General features: G+C 33.7%; 1 protein-coding gene across 1 annotated transcript in view; it reads left to right on the plus strand.

Annotated features, from left to right (window-relative positions):
• PPP4R4 (protein phosphatase 4 regulatory subunit 4) overlaps positions 1-23,322 on the plus strand; it is a 72,254-nt gene extending 48,932 nt beyond the window's left edge. Inside the window, 18 exon segments of the mRNA XM_086613558.1 lie at positions 1,854-2,023; positions 3,061-3,180; positions 5,019-5,096; positions 6,580-6,610; positions 6,613-6,662; positions 7,987-8,169; positions 8,934-9,039; positions 9,848-9,995; positions 11,746-11,890; positions 12,797-12,838; positions 15,342-15,417; positions 15,814-15,894; positions 16,225-16,318; positions 16,774-16,844; positions 18,080-18,215; positions 18,442-18,481; positions 23,210-23,264; positions 23,267-23,322. Of these exon segments, the coding sequence (XP_086469684.1) occupies positions 1,854-2,023; positions 3,061-3,180; positions 5,019-5,096; positions 6,580-6,610; positions 6,613-6,662; positions 7,987-8,169; positions 8,934-9,039; positions 9,848-9,995; positions 11,746-11,890; positions 12,797-12,838; positions 15,342-15,417; positions 15,814-15,894; positions 16,225-16,318; positions 16,774-16,844; positions 18,080-18,215; positions 18,442-18,481; positions 23,210-23,264; positions 23,267-23,322 (1,682 nt within the window).
• Positions 23,323-24,244: the final 922 nt, after the last annotated feature.

The raw sequence follows: 24,244 nt of genomic DNA on the forward strand, positions 1-24,244 counted from the left end.
TGTTGCTTCACTATAAATTACTCGCTAGGGCTATTCCACCGTGTCAAACTGTTATTTATGGAAACATAGAGTTAGGACAGTACATCCCATTTTTATTATGTCTTCCCAGTCGTCTTTTCTCTAGGTTGAATGACTTTAATTGCTCGTCTTTCTTCACCTCTGAACTCTGTCTGTCAAGTTCATATTTTTCTTGAAGTGTTACGCCTTAGGAGAGCTGATCAAAGTGAAAAGGTTACTTCATGTGTCTTGCAAGCTATACTGCTGTTTACATTTATCAGTACAAAAAACTCTCTTTTTTTTTTTCCCAAGTTTGCAATAGTTTGACATTGTTCAAGTGCAACCTATGAAGCCTTTTTGGTTGTTTGTTGTGGTTTTTTTAATGATTCTGACAGCTAAATAGCTGTCAGAAGAAGTCGTTCTCTTTCCTGGCCTTGTCCAGGTGATGTGGATCTGGCTAAGCATGGTACCTTACCTCTATCCCAATTAAATAATAGTCTGACGTTTTAAGACCACACGTCCAGTTTCTGAAGATTGTTTAAAACTCTTATCTTCTGAAGAATAAGTCTCCCTTCCAGGTTAATGTTATCAGAATATTTAATAAGTGAAGTCTCTAATCCAACATCAGAAAAACCCGGGAAAATACTGAATAGTACCAGAACTAGGATAGACCTTTCTTTATACATTTGCCTATCTTGTCAGTGAGCCTTGAGTAACTTTCTCTTAATTGTTTTTCCAAGTAGTTTTGCAGCACCTTTATAGTTTTTCATCTCTCTTTCCTTATCCCTTATTTTCCTTGTGAAAAACATGACCTTTACTGCATCTTTTGTATTCACAGGTGCTGTTACGAAAGTACTAGAAGGAAATGGAATCAATCTGACAAGTTTTGCTTTTGCCATGTTGGCTGCTACTTGTTTTCATATTTTCAGTATTTACAAATAGATTTTTTGATTTTTTTTTTTTGTTCCAATTTTTTCAAAAATGTGAAAGTTATCGGACTGATCTGTAGTTATACAGCTTGTCCTTCCCCTCTCCAACTGTTAGATATCAGTACCACTTTGCCCTTTTCCATTCGGATATCTCACTTATTTAAGATTTCAGCAGCTAGTACTTTGAATACTTTTGAATACTGTAATGAAGCACATCTGACCCTGTAAATTTTGGAAACCTCTCATGTTTAAGTATTCACTGACCTGTTGCTTCTCTACTTAAAGATTGAATCCTTATCCCTATTGTTAATTGTACTGAGCGTGATGATACTAGTGGAATTTGAGAAAGAAAATAAAAGCATTAAGCATTTTGACCTTCTTGGTACCAATCACTGATAGCTTTCCTCCCTCTCAAGTAGAAAACTGAGCCCTTGATTGTTCTTTTATAACTAATGTACTTATTAAATGACTTGTTATTTTTGAAGTCATCTTGCTAGTTCCATTCCAGTTTGTCTCGACATTTCTGGTTTTATTCTTATACCTCTTTATTATCTGCAGCAACATGGCCTAATTTTTCAAATTTCTGCAGGCACGCCTTCTTTATGTGACTGAGTTTGGATCTAAAATTTTAATCAAGAAGAAACCAGTATTAGTGGAACAAACAATTATATTCACAATACTGCAGTTGAAGTCCTGAGTATTTCAAGAATTATGTAAACAGAAATTAAGATTGTCTGGGTTCTAGTTAGCTGTCATTTTTATGTGATCACTTTTTCTGTATGAAGTGTACTGATGATACTCTGCTAGACTCAAGGTGCGAGGGAGGAGGGATAAAAATTAACATATTTGATGGATTTTTAAATGAGTTTTTGAGACATTATTAATAGCATTTGTAATAAGGAAAGTAAACTTTTTTTTTTTTTTAAGGCATTTTCACTCCTGAACAGCACTTACGGTTTTTGGAATTTTATAAGAAGCTTTCCACACTGGGTTTACAGCAGGAAAATGGACACAATGATAATCAACTACAACTTCAAAGTCTGGAACAGGAAAAGAAGTATATTTCAGTGAGGAAGAACTGTGCGTACAATTTTCCAGTAAGTAACATTAATTTAAGGTTAAATAATTTCCATTGTGCATATAGTTCACTAAATAGGACTGCATGAGTGATAGAGAAGTTATTCTCAAATTGTACATTGTTAGCTAGATTCTAGATCTCTCCTGGAAAGTTCAAGTTAATGGCTTGAAGTAGAGGTTGTCCCAAAGAGTTACCAGGAAAGATTACTCGTAACAGAGCCTCAGAAGACTATTGGCAAGTTTTGACTGAGAGGGTGCTGTTCTAAGAGGTTACTGGTCTTGTTCTTTCCTACACATTTTCTCCAAACCCTTAGCACAAGTTTCAAACCACTCAAAGTTAGGTTTTCGCATTTGCTCTGTGTCATGGCATTCTAGGGAGTTGAAGATTGAATCTGAATGGTTAGATTCATGTTTTAGTCACGTTCCTGCCTGAATAAAGGAAAGATTTTTCAAGTTCATATGAGATCTTTAAACTTACCACTCATGTTTCTGTAAATCTACTTCTTATTTTGACATTATTCTTCTGCATTTATATTTAAAGAAAATACGTTTGTACCAAGAGCCAGTAGACAGTTATTTTTATTCTACCTTTTAAAGACAAACACCCTGTATGTAGGTAGACATCTGTTGGTTTGTTTGAGCAAAAATAAGGTATGTACATACACAATTATTTTAAAACTCAGATGCTAGCTTTGCTGCTTCCTAAAATGTTCTTTGCTTTTGAAGTTTCCAGTTACACTTCCACTAGTGTATGGAAACATTAACAGTATTTATAAAACTAATGTTTTATATCTTGTAGTTTTAATCTATGTCTTCAGAAAAAAAGCCTGCAGTATGTCTGGGAGATGTGTAAATCCAGTTTAGTTCTCAACTCCAGAACAGAATCTGGTGCCTGTGTTTTGACATGACCATCAAAAATGCCACACTTCCTCTTTAAAATCACAACCTGTTATCTCCCAAGTGTCTTGTTAGTTGTAACTCAATGTTTTCATCTGATAATCTCTGATAGTGTGGTCTTTTAGCTATACAGTTAATGAAAGACTTTGTCTTTCCACAGGCCATGATTGTTTTTGTGGATCCAAAGAACTTCCATTTAGAACTGTATTCTATATTCTTCTGCCTTTGTCATGACCCTGAAGTTCCTGTCAGATATACTATGGCCATAAGCTTCTATGAAGTAAGTCTACAGTGGTTCTTTGTTAGTACTTCCATGTTTTTATTTTATGTTGTTTTCTTCTTTAAGCTTACATTTGTGACTGTTCAACCAAAATAAAAGACCTGAGAAAGCTTGTTGAAATGGTTTCTTACTTGTATATGTAGCCCATATATACACATTCGTCTATTTAAGCTGTGTGACATTTGGCTGTAAGACCCTACTGCTAGGTGAGCTTTTAAGGAGCAAAAGCTAGAAGAAACTTATAATGGTCTAGTACCACAAACATAAGCAATTGTAGTAATTACAATATTTGAATATTATCAAACACTGATATTAGAAAATAATGAGACAAACAGGAGAAAGGAACTTGCCACGCTTCTAGTCCTGAAAACTTTCCTTAGAACTGCTGCTATGCTGGTGTTCTATGGAGAATATTTATAAGGATCAAATCTAAGTTAAATGCTGAATTTAATATAAAACTGCTTGGAAATGTATGCAGATGTAAAAGCATATGTATTCTTATTATTCCATTCAGTTTAAATAAATGCCACTGTATTATTTTCATAAAAGTTAAAAATGTACAAATGCATAGATATTATTAGCTATATGATGTGAATTCCAGAAATGAAAATACACTCTCCTAATTGTAGTAACCCATATAGGGAGATCTTCAAGGTTTTCATAGTGTTTTACTGAGAATCCTTGTTTTTCAGTCCTTGAGCTAGCCTTTTATCCCATTTTGTTACTGGGGAAATTCGTAAGTTAAGCAGCTTGCTGAAAGCATTTAAGGACTAGTAAAGGTATAAATGAAGCTAAGGTGGCTTTATTTCCATCATTATAAGAAAGGTGGATGGATTTCTAGTTCTCGCTACCTATTGATGCCTTGTCTTAAAAAATGATAGTGCAAGGTAATTGTTGAAATTGAAATATTAGCATCTAATTCTACATAATATTTTGTGTTAAACACTTTTTTAGGTACTGCCTGAGTATAACAAAGTATTTTAGTTCATTTAAAAAAAACTGTAAAGTTGGTTTGGTCTTGGTTCAGACCAAAACCTTGGTCTGAATCTACATTTAGTGCTGATTGATTTAATTTTAACACCATAACTAGGCAACCACGTGACAGTGAAAAATGAGTAATTTATGGCATTCATTGCTTGGTAGATATTTTTAAATAAAGTCCCTGTAGCCATTTCTTAAAGCTTCATCTTGTTTGGAAGTAAGCTCTTATTTTCACTTGGCTTACATAAACAAAGAAAACCATAAAAAAAGCATCATCTAACTATTCCGTGTGGCAAAAATCTCATTCCTAAATTTTTTCTCATATTTGCTATAAAACCTTTTCAACAATGTGGATAGATACAGACTGCTGGTGTTTTTTTAGAAATTTATATGTGACTTATGAATCATGGTAAAAAAAACCCAAGAAGTAAGAAGTGAAAACTTCAGATGGAAAGGTTGGGGAAACTTAAAATCCAGCACAGGCTAAGCCAATTCTTATGTTTTATTTTTTGTAAATGATATAGCAGACTGACTCTTGACTTTCCTACAGAGCATGAAGTACAACATTGAAATATTCCAGAAGGAATTTTTCTAGCCTTGCAGTGCAGTCTTAAAAATTTTTGGTAGATGTGAAATAGAGGTAACTCTAAAAGCATGTTTCATGGTTAAGCCTGTTTCTTTGACTCATATGCTTTATATAAGCATATTTTTAATATGATAAATGGCAAAGTACACAACTTTAGAAGGCTGGTCTTAATTGTTCCACAAGCTTGCTGTAAAGTAAGCACATCTAGTATAGTTGTAGTGCCATGGAACTAAAGAATGTTTCACCTGGCTATCTTACTGTCATTTTTTAGGTTGCTAAGCTTTTAAATTCTGGTGTGTATACAATACATAAAGAACTGGTTACGCTATTACAGGACGAGTCACTGGAGGTAATACACTTTTTTTGGAACTTTTTTTTGCTTGTTACATTGAGGCAGATTATCCTGATTTTTCGTAACTCCGCAATAAGACAATGCCATAACTGTTAGAAGTGATCAAACAGCTTTTACGTCTCTTCCACAGGCGCTTCATAAAGATGCCGGCCTTCTGTGAATAAAAGGACAAAAATAGGAAGCTGTTGGAATTTAGTAAACCCACACTGCATTTATTAGCTCTTTAAAATAGTCATTCTAAATGGTTTTATTACCTTACAAATATGTGGAAAGACTCAGTTTTGATACTATATTAAAATAATCATTGATAGTGTTCAAGGTTTTTGTTTTGTTTATTTTAATTTCTCCAATTGAAGAAGAGATTAAGAAGTTGAGCATGGTTCAAATATCAAGGTTTATAGAGTTTCAGTCCAAGAACTAATACAGAATCTGTGAGTGTTTATGAGGCAGTATAGTTTAGCATACCTTGGTTTCAACCTGCGTAAAACATGGAGCACTTAGTTATATTACAGACAATATAGTGAGACATTTTTGGATTGAAAAAAAAGACAAATATTTATGTTTGCGATAAAATCATGATTTCATCTTATACTACTTATTCCAATAGTTGATCTTTTTTGTTTTCTGTGTAGAATCTTAAGATATGGCATGGAAAAATGAGTTTTGCTTTCAGGTGCTCCTTTTTGTTTTGGTACCATTTGTTACACATTTTCAAGGAAAGCAAAACTGTTCGTAGAACATCTGCTTATAGTTTATGAAATTCTGACCCATCTTAGAAGATTTCTCAAGTTGAACACCTGAAAATTGAGACTCAGAAGCAGCTGGTGATTTTGAGAAATTCCTTGATTTGATCCCCGTACATTTATCTATATAATAAAAAATATTTGGTGTTTTATTTTATATCCACCTCAGTCAGGATTGGTGCCAAAAAATATTTAATTATGTACTTTTCTAGTTTAGTTTCAAGTATTACAACATTTGAAAGTAGGATTGTTCTATTAATATATGCTATATATTCTATTTTAATTTTTCAGCTGCAGTTTGTTTTAAAGCAGGAAAAATTGCTTTTAAGATTCAGCTGACAAATTTGAAAAAGGTTTCTTTGTGTTTGTCAAGGATCTTACTTAACTGTCTGTGAAATACAGATCTTTCTTAAGAATGAATGTTCATTTTAAAATATTGTATACTGTGAATAATTTAGAAAGTGTTGACTGGGGTATTCACATAAATCAAACTATAGTTTTTTTTTCCTAAACTGAAATTATAATACTTACTTATTACTTTAAGACATTGTTTTTAAATCCCACTCCTCATCAATGCAAATATGTTGCATGTCATTCTTTTTTTTCTTTTTTCTTTTTTTTAACATGAATGTCAGAGAACAGTAACGTAAGAGATGTGAGCAGCGGTATGTCGATCAGAGAAAAAAATTGAGTCAAGTTAATTTACAGACCTCATTCATGTAGTCTTTCTTAAATAGGTATTAGATGCCCTGGTAGGTCACCTTCCTGAATCCTTGAACTAATGACTAATGGAGGAGGAAAACAGTGATCCGAAAGCCAGGTGGATATTCTCATGGTTTTTCAATTTGCTTTCTAAATGAAGGTAGTAGCAAAGTTGTTCAGACATATATTGTGGGAAAAGGCTTTCATGATTACTTTCCACTTTGAAGAGATATAAAGTTTCTGGTTTTTGATTGTTCATTGACTTTATAAACTTTAAAATAAAAAAAAAAGATTTTGAAAGATTAGAATAATATAAAAATGAACAGTTCATCCATGTTCTTTTCTAATTAACCACAGATTTGCTGAAATAGACCAAATTATGAAATAGAATCAAGTTAAAACAAAACTTGTTTTCATGCTAAAGAGTGATAGCTAATACCTGATTTTTAATTATTTTTTTTTATTTTATACTAATATGACAGCTTCCCATGGTTGCCATTTTCAGACATAGTTTCTGCTAGAAGGAAGACTATTTCCTGAAGTAAATGCACTGAATCAGGATTTAGGAGATCTGTATTTGGCTCCCAAATGCTAATTTAATTGTATGTGACTATGGATAGCGGTTTATTCAGTGACTCCTCACCTGTAAAATGGAAGGTGAAAGAACATCTCCGGCTTCAAGATGCTGTTTTGAGCATACTTCCTAAATGTACAGAGCAACTGAGAAATTCCAACGATATAAGAACTGAATACATTTATTTTCTTGTATGGACTAAAGTTGAGAGTGTAATTAAAAATGTAAATTTGTCAGATGTTTACCACTGTAAAGGTATATAACACATAAAAACTGCAATGTCAAGTGTGACAGTCTGTTGCATTTTGCTTAGTGCTAAACAGAACTTAGCTTGGCTGCTGTAAAGTCTTTGCCTCCTACTGAGAAGAGGTGTATAAGTCCTATTAAAATTAATTAGGGAGCTGAGAAAAGTAACTGCAAAGATTAAGAGCCTAGAAGGAAAATGGGATTTATTTGGTTTGAGAAAGAGAAGACTGAGGAGGGTTGTCGTAATAGTCTTCATATCTGTACAAGGGTATTACAAAGAGAACAGTGATAAGCTTTTCTTTGTCAGGAGGAGGGGTTGGAAATGAAAGTGTATTTGGTTAGGTACTGGAATAGCTTTTTGTTTAGTTAAGTGGAATTTATTGCTTAAGGGAGATTGTTTAATTCTGATCATTAATTTTTTTTAAGAACAACTTAGACTAATATCTGGAACTATGACTGGAAATGGTCACAGTGTAGCTGATCCTGTCAGAGGAGAGGAATTTACTGACCCTTTAAAATCTCTTCCCTTCTTACACTGTTGTGATGTGCTTTTTAAGCATAGTAACATGACATACAGCTAGCAGATGTAAAATTATTTTAATGTTTATATTTTTATTTCTAGTTATTGTCTATTCCTGACTTGATTCCTGCATTAACAACAGCAGAACAGAGAGCAGCAACTTCTTTAAAATGGAGAACTCATGAGAAGTTACTACAAAAATATGCATGTCTCCCTCATATCATATCAAGTGATCAGATTTATTACCGTTTTCTTCACAGGATGTTGACAATCATTTTGACAAATGTGAGCCTGCCTGTCTCTTTCATGTTGTTTTTTATTTATTTAAGCTATTTAGAACAATGACTACCAGATGTTTGCAATGTGTAGTACTTATATATTATATTAATCTTAAAGTACTGTTTCTCATTGCATATGGTATCTCAGGCTGTGTGTTTTTTATATGAGACTGGGAAATTGCTCTAAGAACTCCCTCTCCTTTGAGGAGCAAAATTTGAATTGACAGATTATCATGTTTTTCCTCCCACCCAAGACTTCTTTGCTTTCCTTGTGCTCATTGTCAGTTTGTTTCTAGGTAAATAAAAACTTTTCCTCTGAGATATGTCTTCTTTTTCCAGATTCCATACACTACTTTGCATTATGTTTCATTCTTTATGAGAGAACACTTTATTCTGAAAATCAGCAATGATTTAGAGCTACTAGTCTGAAATTTTCTTGAATTAATTCAAGTGCAAAACTGTCTGTTGTAAGAGAAGATGTTGTAAGTTTTATTTTCTAACACCTACAATATAAAAGGTGCCTCCTAAACGTGGAATACTTTAAGGTGTTTATGAAATAGCTGAAGAAACAAGTTAGGCAGAAGGGATAAAGAAGTAGTTGTCTCATGAATTGCCAAAACTTTGTTATTCTCCCTTACATTATGCCAATTATTTCAAAATTTATAAAGTTAAGCTAATTTTTAGCTATTTTTTCTACTTCTAGGATTTTTATACATTTTTATTCATATTTCTTCTGGTATGTTTAATTGTGTTCCCTTTATTTCTTTCAAGAATGTCCTGCCAGTCCAAAAAGCAGCTGCTCGAACTCTCTGTGTTTATTTACGTTATAATCGCAAACAAGAACAGAGGCATGAGGTTATTCAGAAACTGATTGAGCGTAAGATAATTTTTCCTTGATTACTTAGAGACGCAAGTTAGTTTTGACTGCACATCTATTTATGGTTATATTTATTCAGTGTAGCTTCCTGACATCTTTTGTGGGATTACACTTAGAAGACAGTCAGTTGCTCATATTATCACCAGGCAAAACATATTGTGCCTATGTGAGGAATATATCTGAAGCTATGTAAAGGAACTGGGAAAGAGGCAGTGTGGGAAATTGATAATATGCCAAGACCCCTCCCACCCTACTTCTCGAGTCCAAGATTACTTAGCTGTAGGTGCTGCAATATACAAAGCAGATTTCCTCTATAGAAGTAAAGTTTTCTAGAGGCTTCAACATAAGAAGTGACGAATAAATCTTCTCAGAAGCTAATTTATGAATGACTTAGTCACCTAAGTTGACTTTCTGGTCTACGCTATGTGTTTTAAAGATAGGTTAGAAGTTTAAATAGTTCCCATTACCAATCCTTCATGTTTACACAGTAATTTTGATACACCTATGACATGGTTTGAAAGGCATACAGGGCTTTGTTCAACACAATAGCTAGTACACTTGCTATTTTTGCTTTTTTAAATGGTTAAAGAGACAGGTGGTATTTCTGAAAAAAATGATCACTGATGGAAATGGTCATTGAATTCAGAAGGTTAGATTTTTCACTGGAAGAAAAAATTGAGAGAGGCTGAGAAAGTGTGCCTTCTGAGGAGTATGATTGTCATCTTTGAGTCAAAGGCTAACCTTTGAAATGTTTTCTAGCTGACACTGAAAACTTAATAGATAATACCTATGGATTGTTATTTTTCAGAACTGGGCCAAGGAAAAAGTTACTGGAACAGACTTCGTTTTTTAGATACTTGTGAATTCATTATGGAACTGTTTTCAAAATCATTCTTCTGTAAATACTTCTTTCTACCTGTGCTTGAACTTACACATGATCCAGTGGCAAATGTGAGGTACGGTACAAAGAGTATGTAGCAGTGTACAGGAAAAACTTTCAATAATATATTAAGAAATATCATTACAGGTTTTATGTCTTGTTTAAATAATGACATTTGAGTAAAAAGGTACAGAGCCTTCAGAATGGTCAGTGTTAAAGGTCTAGGGGACTATGGAACTGATGTTAGAAAACCACAGAAGCAGGTCAGTCTGACGGTGTGGAGGACTGATTGAATGTGTTGAATTTTAGGAGTGAAACACTGAGCAATAGATGAGAAGAAAGTAACACACTGTTTCACGGGTATAGATAGAGAAATGTAACTTCAGTCTCCATTAATTTTCATCCATTTCAGCATCACTATATGTAAAGAAAAACACACAATCAGTTTCTTTCAGTGGTCTGAGCTTAACAAATTAGCGTAAGTTTTACCTTATGTAAAAGTTTTCTACTTTGTTGTTAAAGTAAATTGAAAAAGAATGGAAAATATAAAGAATTTTTTGTCGTTCATTTTTATACAGTGTTTTTTCCATTATTTTTGTAGTAAATTTTTTTTCTTTAAATTTTTCTTTGAATTTTTTTCACTAAAACAGTTAGGGACGAGGCAGTTATAACCAATACAAAATAGTCTTTTTTTTTTTGTCACTTATTTTGTGTGATTTTATGCTTTTAATCTTATTTTCGATGAATGTAATTCATGTTGTCGTCATTAGCATGTCTGAACATATAATGCTGCGTAGAGGTTTATATAAGCATAATTTGCACATACATGTGTGCATTCCGTAAGCTTCACTCCGTATAGTTTATTACCAAGTGAAACAGTTTAGATATAGATGTTTTTAGTTTCACAGGGGCCCTCTAGTAACAAATAAAAATGTAGCCACACAGTATCTGAACAGAAAGGTATTAATTTTAAAGTTTCTATTCTTGGTTATTTCATATGAATAATTTTTGTCCCTGAATTTACTGCATTTAAAATTGCAGCTCACAGCTTCTGAAAGCATCCTAGCCTGTTACTACTTTTCTTTGATCTTGATTCCTAACCACACTGTCCACCCCTTCCATTGCCTTTGAGGAGTGCTTATTGGACCCGTGACTAGTCTGGTTAAACTCACTAAGCTATCAGAAAACTGGTCGCATTTTTCTGCCCTCCACCTCTCAAATAAGTTGGTTTTCTGCTATTTTAGTCAGTTAAGGGTTGGGCTGACTGAGCTGAAGAAAGGTCCAGCCAGTAGCAGAGATAGCACAAGAAGGGGGAGCCTCCAGACAGAAGCAGAGAGATAGGGTAGGGGAAAGAAGGGATTTCTTCTTTAGGAGCCAGTAAATAGTTAAAGCCTTTTAGTCTGTCTGATACTTCTTCGTCCTTGCAGTTGTATGGAACTGCAGTCACATGACTTTTGATGAGACTTAGACTTCTTTGTACTCATGGACCAGATTTCCAGGGTATTTAGGTACCTGATAGTTAGGTATGTAGATAATTTTGAAAATCTAGAGGTCTGCTTATCTTTCTAGGTTAAAAAAAAAAAAAACAACCCAAATCAAAGAAGTCTTTATTGACTTTCAGATACAGGACTGTAGTCCTGATCTATGAAGGAGCTTTTGAGAATGTTACAGTATGTCTGGAAACAACACTTAAGCAACAATCATTTCAGAAAAATAAGCCCTACTAACTGAATTATTTTATGTCAAATGGTAGCATGCAATACAAAAATTAATAATGTTTATTAAACATCTGGATCAAAAGGTGAATATTTACTCTTTTTTTGTAGGATGAAGCTATGCTATTTGTTGCCAAAAGTTAAATCTACTCTGAAGATTCCCACTGATAAACATTTACTTCAGCAGCTGGAATTATGTATAAGGAAACTTTTGTGTCAAGAGAAAGACAAAGATGTCCTGACTATTGTAAAAAGAGTAAGTGTTTTTCTTTTCCAGCAGCATTTTGTCTTGGGGTTTTCATTAAAAGTTAAGATGATCAAAGTTATGCTTTCTGGTGATTTTCTTAATGTAAGAACAGGATACTGAAAAATTCTATTGTCATTATGTAATTTTGAACAATTAAGAGAAGATTAATATAGTGTATTCTGTCAAATTTAAGAATTGGTATTTCCTTGGTTACTTATGTTACAGTTATTTTCTAGCAACTGGGATTCAGGATTTTGGCTCGATGACCATTTGTGAAAAAATAGCACATGACTAAAGATAGGATTAAAGGTTGATCCTGGTAAAAATGATCAAGACTTTGAGGTAGAGATATCTTGTAAATCTTTTATTTTACAATATATAGGTAAAGGATTTGTAGGACTTTGAAACAGTACAAATGTCTTTCTAATGTGAATATTCATGAACAAGTATATCTTTAAGAGATGCCCATGCTTAGTTTTAAAGAAGCCGTGAAGTGAAGTAGCTCAAGTAAGTGGCTTCCTTATATGGCCAGTCTGCAAAAGAAGTTGAGTGAACATGTTCCTGGAGCATCCTGGCTTATTCACCAGTTCCTGAGTTCTTTTTTCAGTCTTGGTTCCTAGGTCCATGCTCCTGCCATTCATGCTTCTGTGCTTTCCTTGAGTGTATTTTGAGTTCCATTTGGATAGTCTATTAATCCTTTGTTGTGAGTCTCAGCAGGGCTCTGAGAATACTCTCTGACAGTTTTTAACAGCATTGTAGCACAAAAATGCAATCATGGGCTTCAAACATTTAGGAAGAAAAGGCGTGTTTAATTTTGAATACCACTATTCTAAGCTTCTTATCTGGACACTTTTTTAGTTAAAAGTGTGGCATGCTGTTGAGTAATGATAAATAATGTTTTGATTTTCTTGATAGACAGTGTTAGAATTGGACAGAATGGAGATCTCTGTAGATGCTGTAAGTACTTACTAACTTCAATACTTACCAAGTACTTTTAAATCCCATTTCATGTAGTGATTTTTTTACTTCTATTGATTTTATTTTGAAGTTTCAGAAAAGATTTTACGAAAATGATTTATTGGATCAAGAAAAAGAGAGACAAGAACATCTCCTTTTGGAAATGGTATATTTTATCAGTACAATCTGTCCTTTTTTTAATAGTTTGTAGCTAAATATTAATGAGGCAATAATTTTAAGGTAGGGAAAGTACATATTATGGAGAGACCTGGTAGGTTCATACTCTTCATATGGTTTCATTTTACACTTTACAATAGGGTTAAATCCTTCAAAGAAACATATAACTTCCTTTTCTTTACTACTTAAATTTTGCTGTATCAATTAGAAAGACAAACTGAAATTTCTTGAAAAACACTCATACTTGATGCCTCTATAGTTCTAAATCCCAAGCCCTTCAACATACCTTTCTGAAATCTTTTTGAGGGTGCTTAGTAATTTGTCAGGTGTGTATAACATAATCAATGAATAATGAAACACCTTAGAATTCAAATAGAGCTTCCATAGGCAAAGAAATTAATGTCTTAACTTCTTTTATGTCAAGGAAGCTGAAGGAGGTTCTCTGTGTTACAAGCTTTCCTGCTAGCCAGAAAAAAAAAAAAAAAAAAGGAAGACAGGCCATTGCCGTCTGCAGCCTGGCAGGAGGGAGACAGTGCAGGTTGTATAGAGCAAAAGTTGCTACAAGTTACTTAGGATTTGGAAGAGAAGTCTGCAGAATGCTTTTCCAATTTTTAAAACTATTTATCTTCACTTATGGCTGTAAGCAAAAGCTGCAGCAGGCACTTCACCATATAGCCTACTACATCTCCGCAAAAGCCTAGATTAGATTAGTGCAGTCCTCCGTTCTGCTGCCTCTTCTTCATCATGATGTGGGAGAAGCTAAGAAACTGATAGGAAGTAGAAGAGGCCGAATTTCATTAACATGATTCCTCTGATTTTTGGTATTGAAATCCTGTGTAGTGAACCAGAACAGATTCAAGACTGTCTAAAAAATGTCACTTTTTCCTCTTTGGGATTGCTACAGAGCCTACATTTGTGGCCCACTTTGATGTCAATAGGTACTGCAGACCTCTTGGACAGTTGATTTTCTCAGTTCATACCTGTCTCTTGTACTTCCTGCCACCTCCCATTAGCTTGAGCCAAAGGTTCAAGCTTTTTTCTCAGGACCTGCATACACATATGCAAAGACTTCAACTTAGCTTTAGCGGTTTTTAGATAGATACAATTAATGTTTTTATAGTGGAAATGTTTGGGGCTGTGATAAAATAGGCTCAGTTGCTCTCTGTGTTATCGCATATTGTATGATAACATTATTTTTTACCCTATTTCTACAGCTAGACTTTAGAAAAGGACCTGTATTTCTATGATATATCCCATTGATATAGACATACCTTCTGTATCACAAAGGTATCACTAAGCATTTTCTGAGAGAAGCATGGTTTTGAGGGACTGGAGATGTACACAGTAAATTGTAACATGTTGTAGTCGCAAATAGATGAGGAACCATTGAACCCAGTTAAATATATCTGACTGATACAGATTTTAATATTAAAGATGTTAATAAGTTTCATTAATTTTAGTAGTTGATTTAGTAGAAACTATATTTTAGCACCCTTGACCTGAATTAATTACCTCTTTTTTTTTTTTTTCTTTTTGACTTGGGTAGTAATTAGAGTGAAATAGAAAAAATAGAGTAGAACAATTACAGTTCATTTAGCACTTTTTATTATGAACATAGAACAGAAAATAAGCTAATGTTATATATCTTGTTGAAGTTGAAGTGATATCTGTTCATCAAGAATCCTGAAGCAAGTATTGGCATTTGAAATTATTGATGTAGCTGTGTTAACACTGTTTTCTGTCTATGGATGTGCCCTCTAAAGGTATTCTAAGGCTAGCTAATGTTACAGAAAGGCAAATAAATTCCTTAAACTTGAAGAATTGTAATACTTGATTTTGTTTTGCATAAAGGCTTATGAACTGTAGATGTTAGTTTTAGACCTTTAAAAAGTTTTAGCCTATGTGCATACCTGACTGCTTAAGAAAAAAAAATTAATTGAATTGTATGTTTGTATTAAATATATTGCCAGTTCCATTATCAAAGTATCTGTGTAGCACAAAAATTTTACATTGTCAGCTGCCAATTTCTGTATCTTTTTAATTAAAAAAAAATGTTAGGCATAATTTTACTTATAAGTTACAAATGCAAACCTCAACTCTGAGGTTCCATCATAATTAAGTCAACATTTTTTGGAGTGATTTTATATAGGAGAAGTACATTGATTCATTCTTGCTATTGGTTCCTGGATATTCACTAGAGGTTGTACTATAGTAGGAGAGAGTAGAAATTAACTGTTTTGTGATTTGGAAGCAATCTCTAGTTAAAACAAGTTATTTCTTTTTTTTTTTTCTGAGTAATGCCTGAGAAAATTATTCATTTTTTTAGGAGCAATTAGAAAAAGAGAAGCAGCAAAATGAAGGAAGAACTGCAAATATTAATGATAAAATGTTTGAAAAGAAGCGTAAGTTTGTTTATTTGTGTACATGTTGTTTGTGCATGCATTATTCTTCTACAAAGATAGAAGAGAAGGAAGCAGAAAGAGACACTTTATATAATAAATAGCAGAGGTTTAGAAAGTGGCAATAAAACTTTTTTTCTGTGTGTTTCTAAAGATATTTATGAAACTGGTCTCATATTAGAAGGAAAACGTTTGGCTTTGATAAAGTACGTGACAGTTTCAGTTCTCTGGTACTTTTCATTTGGAATATAATGTAAGTACTTGTCTGTGGTATTTCTGAAGTGTTAGTGGCACTGGGTTAGATATTATTACTGTTTACTCCATAATATGTTATGTACTCTTTCTTTATTTAAAGTTAAGCTTTAAGAGAGAAGTATTTATACTAGACCTTTTTTTTAGGTAGAGACAGTAAAACATCATCAGTGTTGGCAAAAAGTGTCACTCTCTCTGTTCCTGGAAGTTCTTCTGGTACATCAGCAGGTAAAAACTCTTTAAAAACTCTTCTAGAATACTTTGATTTGACATCAGCAAGTTAAAACCCAGCAAAGCTGCTGTTGGCATTTGTGGGCAAGCTTTACCTACTGCACATAGGAAAAGATTCCGCTCCTTGAACTGAATGTGTTTTCTGTGATTTTTAGTTTTATTTTATTTTTTAGTATATAAATAGGTGACATGAATAAAACTTACTGAAGTATTTAAATCAGCTCCTTCAGCTAGCATAGGTTGACAAAAAATGTATTAAAAAGTCTTCTTAATACTGAGGAAATGCAATGATATCCATGTTAAAAATTTTCACTCCTTATAATTTAGGCAAAGAAGACAAGAAATCCAAGTTGGTTCGAAGCCAGTCTTTCAGTACTCAAGCACTACATCCAAAATACAGCAACATAGACAAGTGTCCTAAGTATATTTATTATCTTCATTGCATACCTCGTAGGCACCTGCTTACCTAATAGACAACTATTATGAAATTATATGCACATGAATCTATGAAAGTAATAATGTGCTTACTGAATTGTGACCTAAATGTTCAGTTTTCTGTTTAATTAAGGTGTGCAGTTTGAACGGAGGGAAGAAATACCATTTTAAGGCATGCTGAGGCCTACAAGTTGTTATGAATTTCTTTTAAGTTAATATACGTAACCTTTTATCATATGTAAAATATTTTTCTGTATGAACTGCTAAATCTCAGTTCATACATTTCTTAAAGAAATTTCAGCATAACTTTGTCATTTATTTTTTTCATATAAACTCAGAAATATCCTACAGTATTATTAAACAGCAGGATGATAAAATTGAGAACAACATTTTTCTGTAACAAGCAATTTGGTTTTGTTTTGATTGGTTTGTTTTTTTCAGTAAAAGCTCTGCTACAGGATATACATCTTCAGTATCAGGAATGGGAAAGAGTTGTATGTTATCCTTTAGTGGTAAGTAAGCTATTATATTATATTTACATATTTTTTGCGGGGGTGCTGAACATGTGGGGCCTTATTAAACAGGCATACTGTAGATATTCTCCTCAATAATAGATACCAACTATATTTGAGCACTTAAGTGCTAGTCTAGTTAGTTTGTGGGGGTTTTTGTTACACATTTGTTTAAAGTTACATTTAAAAGTAGTAATGTAAAATGAGTTTGGCATTTCTCGATTGACGTTTTGGATATCATGAAAAGGTTGGTTTTTGCAATTTGCTTCCATAGATTTTACATGAGGAAAAGGATATTATGTATAACTGCTACTAAATTAGGGGAGAGAAACTGCTGTCTGCAAGTGCACCTCTCTCCATTTGCTATTAAAGAGTTTGGATGATTAAAGATTAGAATAAGACAAATTGCTTCTTAGAGGAGCCCATCATTTTCCATTCACTACCAATAGATGCTAGACAATTAGCTTAGATGAATAACTACATTCTAAGCAGCTAAAGATTCATAGAATCATAGAATGGTTTGGGTTGGAAGAGACCTTAAAGATCATCTAGTTCGAACCCCCTGCCACGCACAGGGACACCTTCCACTACATCAGGTTGCTCAAAGCCTCACCCAACCTGGCCTTGAGCACTTCCAGGGATGGGACATGCACAATTCTCTAGGCAACCTGTTCCAGTGCCTCACCACCCTCAGAGGGAAGAATTTCTTCCTTATATCTAATTGAAAACTACCCTCTTTCAGTTTAAATCCATTGTCCCTTGTCCTATCACTACATGCCCTTGTAAAAAGTCCCCTCTTCAGTTTTCTTGTAAGCCCTTTAGGTACTGGAAGGCTGCTAGAAGGTCTTCTCGGAGTCTTCTCTTCTCCAGGTTGAACAACCCCAACTCTCTCAGCATGTCTTCATAGGAGAGGTGCTCCAGCTCTGGATCATTTTGTGGCCCTCCTCTTGACGTTGTTCCAATTGGCGAATTAAATCCCACTATTTTCATATATTAAATATATTAATCTTGTCTTCCAAAATTTGTCTTCTAATTGTTTTTATTTAGCATTTTTCAATAAAATAGTTGAAGAAATGTTAAGTTGAAACCAATCCCTTATAGAAAGTTAAACTATTAGATTATTGCCATGAAAATATGCCACTATTGCCACAGGAAAACCAGCTCATTCTGTTTACTTTCTGTGTATTTTTATTTTAGACAAAATTCTTTGTCTAAACTGCAATTCTTTATTTCAGATGATTCATTCCGGACTCATTCTGCTGGTAATAGTGGGAATGCTGCCTTCCCTTCCAGTTCTTCTCGCAACTTATTTAACTCAGCTGACCAAAAGAACAATGGAAATAAGGAGAGTCAGTCCCGAAAGATGAGCATGTAAGTGGTTTATAAGAGGTTAAATCAAGCTTATGGGTAACATTTTCAAAGGGAACTCAAAAGAGTCAGGGTAAAATTAAGCCTATATTTATGATACTTCTGCACCCAGATTTTGAATACTAAAATAGCAGGGTAGAAATGTAATGTGTGCAATTACAAGTGTTTTTAAGATTGCGTTCCCTTTAATTACTCTTTCACATTGTTTCTACTGCACCTTTGCATTCAGCTGTTACATTACGGGGAGGGTGGAATGAGACACAGTGAATGTTAGTGCATTTGATATACGGTAACTAGTCACAGTGATGTAGCTCCTTATAGTTGGAGAAGTAGAATATATGTATTGTTAGATGATTTAATTTTTAGTTTTCCTTCTTTTTATGTACTTATATATGTTTATGTATTATTATGTAATAATTTCATGATGAATTTGAGAGTTATAATGAACTGGTGCTGCTACTTGTTATTAAAGCTGCCTTTGCCTTACCTTAAACATTTAGGTAAAAAAAATTCAATGCTAGGCATCTCCCTCAGGCTGGTTTTCTTTAAACAGCCTAAACTGTTCAACATTTTGCAAAACAAAATCAAAAATTGATTTCTTTGTTCTTATGATAAAAGTGTAAGTCTTAGAAAATGACTGTGATATGTACTTAGTCAAATCTGTAGGCTTTAGCAGCTAGTTCCCTGCAGATGCTGTTTACACTATAACTTGTAGTTTTAAATTACTATCATTGGACTAGCTGTAATTTTGGGTGCTCAGACTGAGAGTTTTCTTTGCTATCAGAGATTTACTTTCTTAGCCAAGGCAGAATGGAGGTGGGAAAGGAGTCAGCTATAGCAAAAAAGGGAGGTTGGTTGGAAAAGTGGACTTACGTGTAATAGAAACTAGAACTAGAAGCTGAAAAATATGGTGAAAATGCGAGTTGGGGCTTGGAAGTCTGGATAGGTATGGGAGACCAAGAATGAAAGGACAATCCAGAATGTGAGGCTATGACTTGCTGGTCAAAGATAATGGAGCTGAGATAGAGACTGCACCAGATAGGAAAGAGGAAACACCTTACACTGGTTTGCCAGGTATGAAGAGGAAACCGTAGTGATAGTGGTATGTCTTGAGTTGTCCTTTCTGGCAAATTAAGTATCTGTATGAACTCATACATTTTTCCACTTCGGTGTTTTCAGGTTCCTTTAAAAAACAAAGCAAACAATCCTTCCCAACTTTACTCACAGCTATAAGTTATAAAATTCCTAAATTGTAAAATAAAACACTCAAAAGCTTAATGAATGTAAAGAGAAGTTTTCTGAACAGCTTGCATTCAGCTACATGTATACGTTATATTATGATACAGTCTCTTGCTGTGTGATCACATAAGATTTTTTTCTGCTGGAATTTTACCACCTTCACTGTATAAGATAAATTTGTTATGAAATGAAATCAAGCTTGCAGTGACTTACTGTTTTTAAAAACTGCATTTGCTTGTAGGAAAGGTTGGAAGGTAAGTAATGAATGAAGGTGGACTGTTTGTGTTGAGTCGGTGGTTTCACAACAGAAGTGCCTTAAGGTGCCAGGTCAAATTGCACTCTGTCCCTGTCTTTGCCAGAGTCTAATGCCTTCTCTTAAATATTAACCACAGTAATTACTTCAGACTTTTTATAGGTAATCATTAGGTGGTCACTTATTTCAAAGTGTGTGATTTCAAACTCAGCAGTTAGATTACTAGACATGGTGACATTTTCAGCTATCTATAAAGTAAATGGAACGTGTATCTCGAGTACATAAAATGACAAACAGCGCTACATACTTTCAAAAATTAGGTGTGCTCAAAAATGCGTTTTCTTTCACCCTAATCACTGTATATCTCTTCTCCATCTCTTTAAAACCAGAAATTAGTTCAAATGTTGTAATTTTTTTTTTAGCAACCATTGTAGAAATTCCAATTATTCATCTATCTCACAAGGATTTGGGGAAAATAAATGGGTTAATATTCGCGAAGAAGTTAGATGCAGAGATTAGTTAGACTTCACATCATGTAAAACTTTTCTAAATTTCAAAGGTTTTTCTATCTGTCACTTAAAATAAAACTGGTATCTTTTGTTTGAATACAAAGGGACAGAAAAAGACTCTCACAGAGCAGTTTGTACCTTTGTCTTCAGGCAGGAAAGTGGAATGTAAGAGACTCAGCCTCAATTCTCAGTGTACTGTCCTCAAGTGAATACCTTAACAGCAGACTATAAAGTAGGTATCTGATCAAACATAATGATCTGGATGCTCTCCCTGGTTCAGAAAGTCCCTAAACTGCATAGCGTCAGAAACCAACAGGATATACTAGGGGAAGAAAATAATTTTTGGAGAAAGAGAGCAGGCTTAAGATGACCTACATTTAGCTCTGAATAAGAGTTTTAATGTTCTGTGTTCTTATGGGAAAACATCTCTGACGTTGGTATATCTGCTGCACTGTAGATTCATTTTCTCTGTTGTAATCTAGCCCATACTTAACATTTTTCATAAAAAAAAATGGAGCAGCTCTATAAGGACGTATTAAGAAACACAGCTAGAGGAACGATTAGTGGTAAATGCATTTATCTGCATACCTTGTTGATCACAGATATGTTTAGGTGTACCTCTTTTATCGTTCTTTTGTTCGAAAGTCAGTACTGGTGCTAAATACATACATACTAAAATACAAAAAAAAAGTCAGTTTCAAGGAAACGTTATTTCTGACTTGAATTATGGAAAAATTTAATATCCAAATAGATAAACGGTTGGCGGAAATTACTCTTATTGAGAGAAGAATTTGAAAATTGTACAATGAGACTGACAATTGAACAGATGCTCGTGAATGAGTGTCACCATCTATGCATTCACTAAGACAGGAAACTTGTGAGAAAATAATTGAGTATATATTTAGACTATATCATCATGTAAATTTGTATATTGCTGCTTAAACATGGCACTGACAGTCTTAATTCTGGCAAGTCCTAGCTTTTAGTCTATTGGCTCTACAACATGAGTAAGGTAAATTCTAATATGTTTCTTTTTCTAAGTAATTATGTGTGCTTGTGAAGAATGGAAGATCGGGCAGTAATATGTTGTTTAATAATTAAAATATCAACAGATATAATTAATAATTCTTAGTTCCAAGTGATGTATGTTTGGACAAAATGTTATCTAATTGCTTAAGCGTAATCTTGTCCATAAAACTGCTCTACAGAATTTTGTCAAATGTTCACTTTTGACAATATAGTGCAGTTGGCAGGGGTGAAGAATTCCTGATTTCATATATTCCTGTTGTTCCAGGAACTTTTAAAAATCAAAGTTACTTTGTTGCTGAACTGAGGTCTTTACTTACCGTACTCATGAATTCAAACATTTTGTTTGTCCCATTTCAGAGATGTGTGTGCCAATTAAAATATTCCCTCTTTTTAAAAATAATGTAGATCCAAGAAAAAGAAAATCTCAGTAAATCCTCATCCAGTGCTCACAAGCAGGTGACAAGAAAATAACCATTAGCTCCAGTTTGATTTGCTAGACCTTAGGTAATAGTCAATAGAAAATGCAAGAATTATGCTGAAGATGCACCAGTATAACTTAATGGTGGAATCACAAAAGAGATGAGTACCTGATTTGTAAACATGTTATGGAATAGGAAATAATCATAAAGGGCACTGATTGAGTATTTCATCCCACAAGAACTTCACTGAATTTGTAGAGCAAATGTGCTTTTCTGGCTTTCTGTTGAAGTGTTATCAGTTAGATCATGAATCACCCTAGTGCAGAAATTGGCAATTCAAAAACACTGTGTTCCATCAAGTAGTCCAATCTTGTAGTATTATATTATGTAGTTTTATATCTTCTTTAAATGTTTTCATTTTATGAGGTTAAAATATTTCTTTTAGGACAGGCCTATAGACACAGATAGTGGCTGATTTTATTCATTTTCAGTTAAAACTTACTTCAAGAATGGGGGGTACAGGCTTTCTGTCTTGTAAAAAGTGGGAGTCGATTTATGTTGCATAGAAATCAATTTCTTAATGAGAAATTGATACCAATATTTTATTACGAGATATCCACAACTGACCTTTGACATCCATATTGCTGTGTGACCATGTTGTAGCAATTATATGCGTAGGTATCTTAAAGTAGCGTCTTTCATCCAGTCATATAATTGTCTAGGAAGTTGAGCACAATGTGAAGTAGCTCTGCTGCTGACCTACTGCACTTTGAGTTGGTTACTTACGGGTTCTAGTCATGTTTTCATCGGGCCGTTTAAGACGGTAAGAGTTCTAAGGTCCAGTGGGACTGGCATATTATTTAAGTCCATTTCTGAGATGAAGCTAGTAGGTATCCTGACACTCATGTATTATCATGATAGGTTCCATCAGCAATTTTAAAAGGGTGAAACAGAACTGTATCTTGCATTGTTTATAAAAGACAGTGTAAAATATTGATGCAAATTAATGTTTCCACAGAGTTCTAAAAGTTAAGCCCTGTTCTTTGAAATATTTCTGAGCATTACAAACAGTTGTTAATTGACATAGTTAGAACTCAGTGAAGTTGCAGAACAGTATATTTGAAGATTAAAAAATTAAAGCTGTGAAAAATGCAAAAATTGCCCAAATGTCAACAGAAGACCTAGAAATATAACTCTAAAGAGCTTTAAGTTTCTCTCTTCCCTGTCTTCACTTTCCCCAGATTTTATCATGGCATTATTTGTAGCCATTAGTAGACTGCTTGTACTACCTTAACTATCTTACTTAGAGAGAACTCGACATGACCTTCTGTAGAAAACTTAAAGGAGAAATACACCCTTCTTGTGAAGAATACCCCCTCAGAATGTGTCCATTTGGCATTTTCAGTGGGTGCATTAAGCAGGTAGAAATGTTTTGAAGTAAAGCAACTAAGAATTATATTAAAACATTGTATGCAATAGCAGTTTATCGTGTTATGTTATTTCATAACATAGCAACACATATTATGTGTGTTTCTTCTTTGTATGAAGAAAAAACAGAAAATCAAACTCTTAGATCTTCGGACTGAGAAAGAAGGGAACCAGAGGTGGTGAAGGCAACTTTCTGGTGTGGTAAGGTGGCAGCAGCAGATGGGACTCTCTAATGCCTGGAATGAATAATGCATCTTGCAATGTTAAAAATCTTTTATCTTTTAAATAAAATCCCAAGCTGTAAAATATGTTCCGATAAGTAATGTAATGGTTGCAGAATTAAAACATTGTAGTGAAATGTTATGAAATACAACTTCAGCTATGTGCTCTTTGCTGCAGCTAAAGGGAGGATTTTGCTTTCTTCAGCTATGTCTTTGTAGTTCAAATTCTTGGATTTAGAATGCACATGTCCATTACTTAATTGGCTTATTTACAATTTTAGCAATTATTAGCACCCCTGTTTTATGTAAGAAATAGAAGGAATTGTTATGATATGAAAAAGTAATCCTACATTTAAAGAACCTTCAAACCTAATTTAAGACCAAAGTCCAGAACCATTGATCAGTCTATAAAAAACATGAACTTCAGTAGCATTGTGCTGTGAATTTGGAAGTAACGTTTTTATGAGTACTAAGTAAAATTCATAAAAATCCTATGTAAATTTCAAAGCAATCTAAAAGCATATGTCTCCAGATGATATGAGGTTTATTTCATAAGTTTTGTTGCATAAATACTTGTTTTAATTTTTAGTATTTCAGATTGTATTTTCACTTGAATAATTTATAATGGTGAATCTACTTTTTAATCAGCTGCTATTGCAAGCTATCATGCTTCAGTGATGTCATCTGCATCTGTTTGTATTAACGCTAATGTTTCTATCAAAATTTGTCTGTGGAAAAACATATAATTCTATTTTAAAAAGTTCTATTTATGCCAATACTCGAGAGAGCCTATGAAGCTATTGTCAGCTTCTCTATTTCAAGATGGAAGCAGCATAATATATTGGTATCAGAAATATGTGGTTTTTTAATCTATTGGTGTATGATAAAGATGATCTGATTCGCGAATGCATATGCGTGTGTGGTTACTTTTTAT

This window comes from Tauraco erythrolophus, chromosome 6 (genome assembly GCF_009769465.1).
Source record: "Tauraco erythrolophus isolate bTauEry1 chromosome 6, bTauEry1.pri, whole genome shotgun sequence".
NCBI lineage: Eukaryota > Metazoa > Chordata > Aves > Musophagiformes > Musophagidae > Tauraco > Tauraco erythrolophus.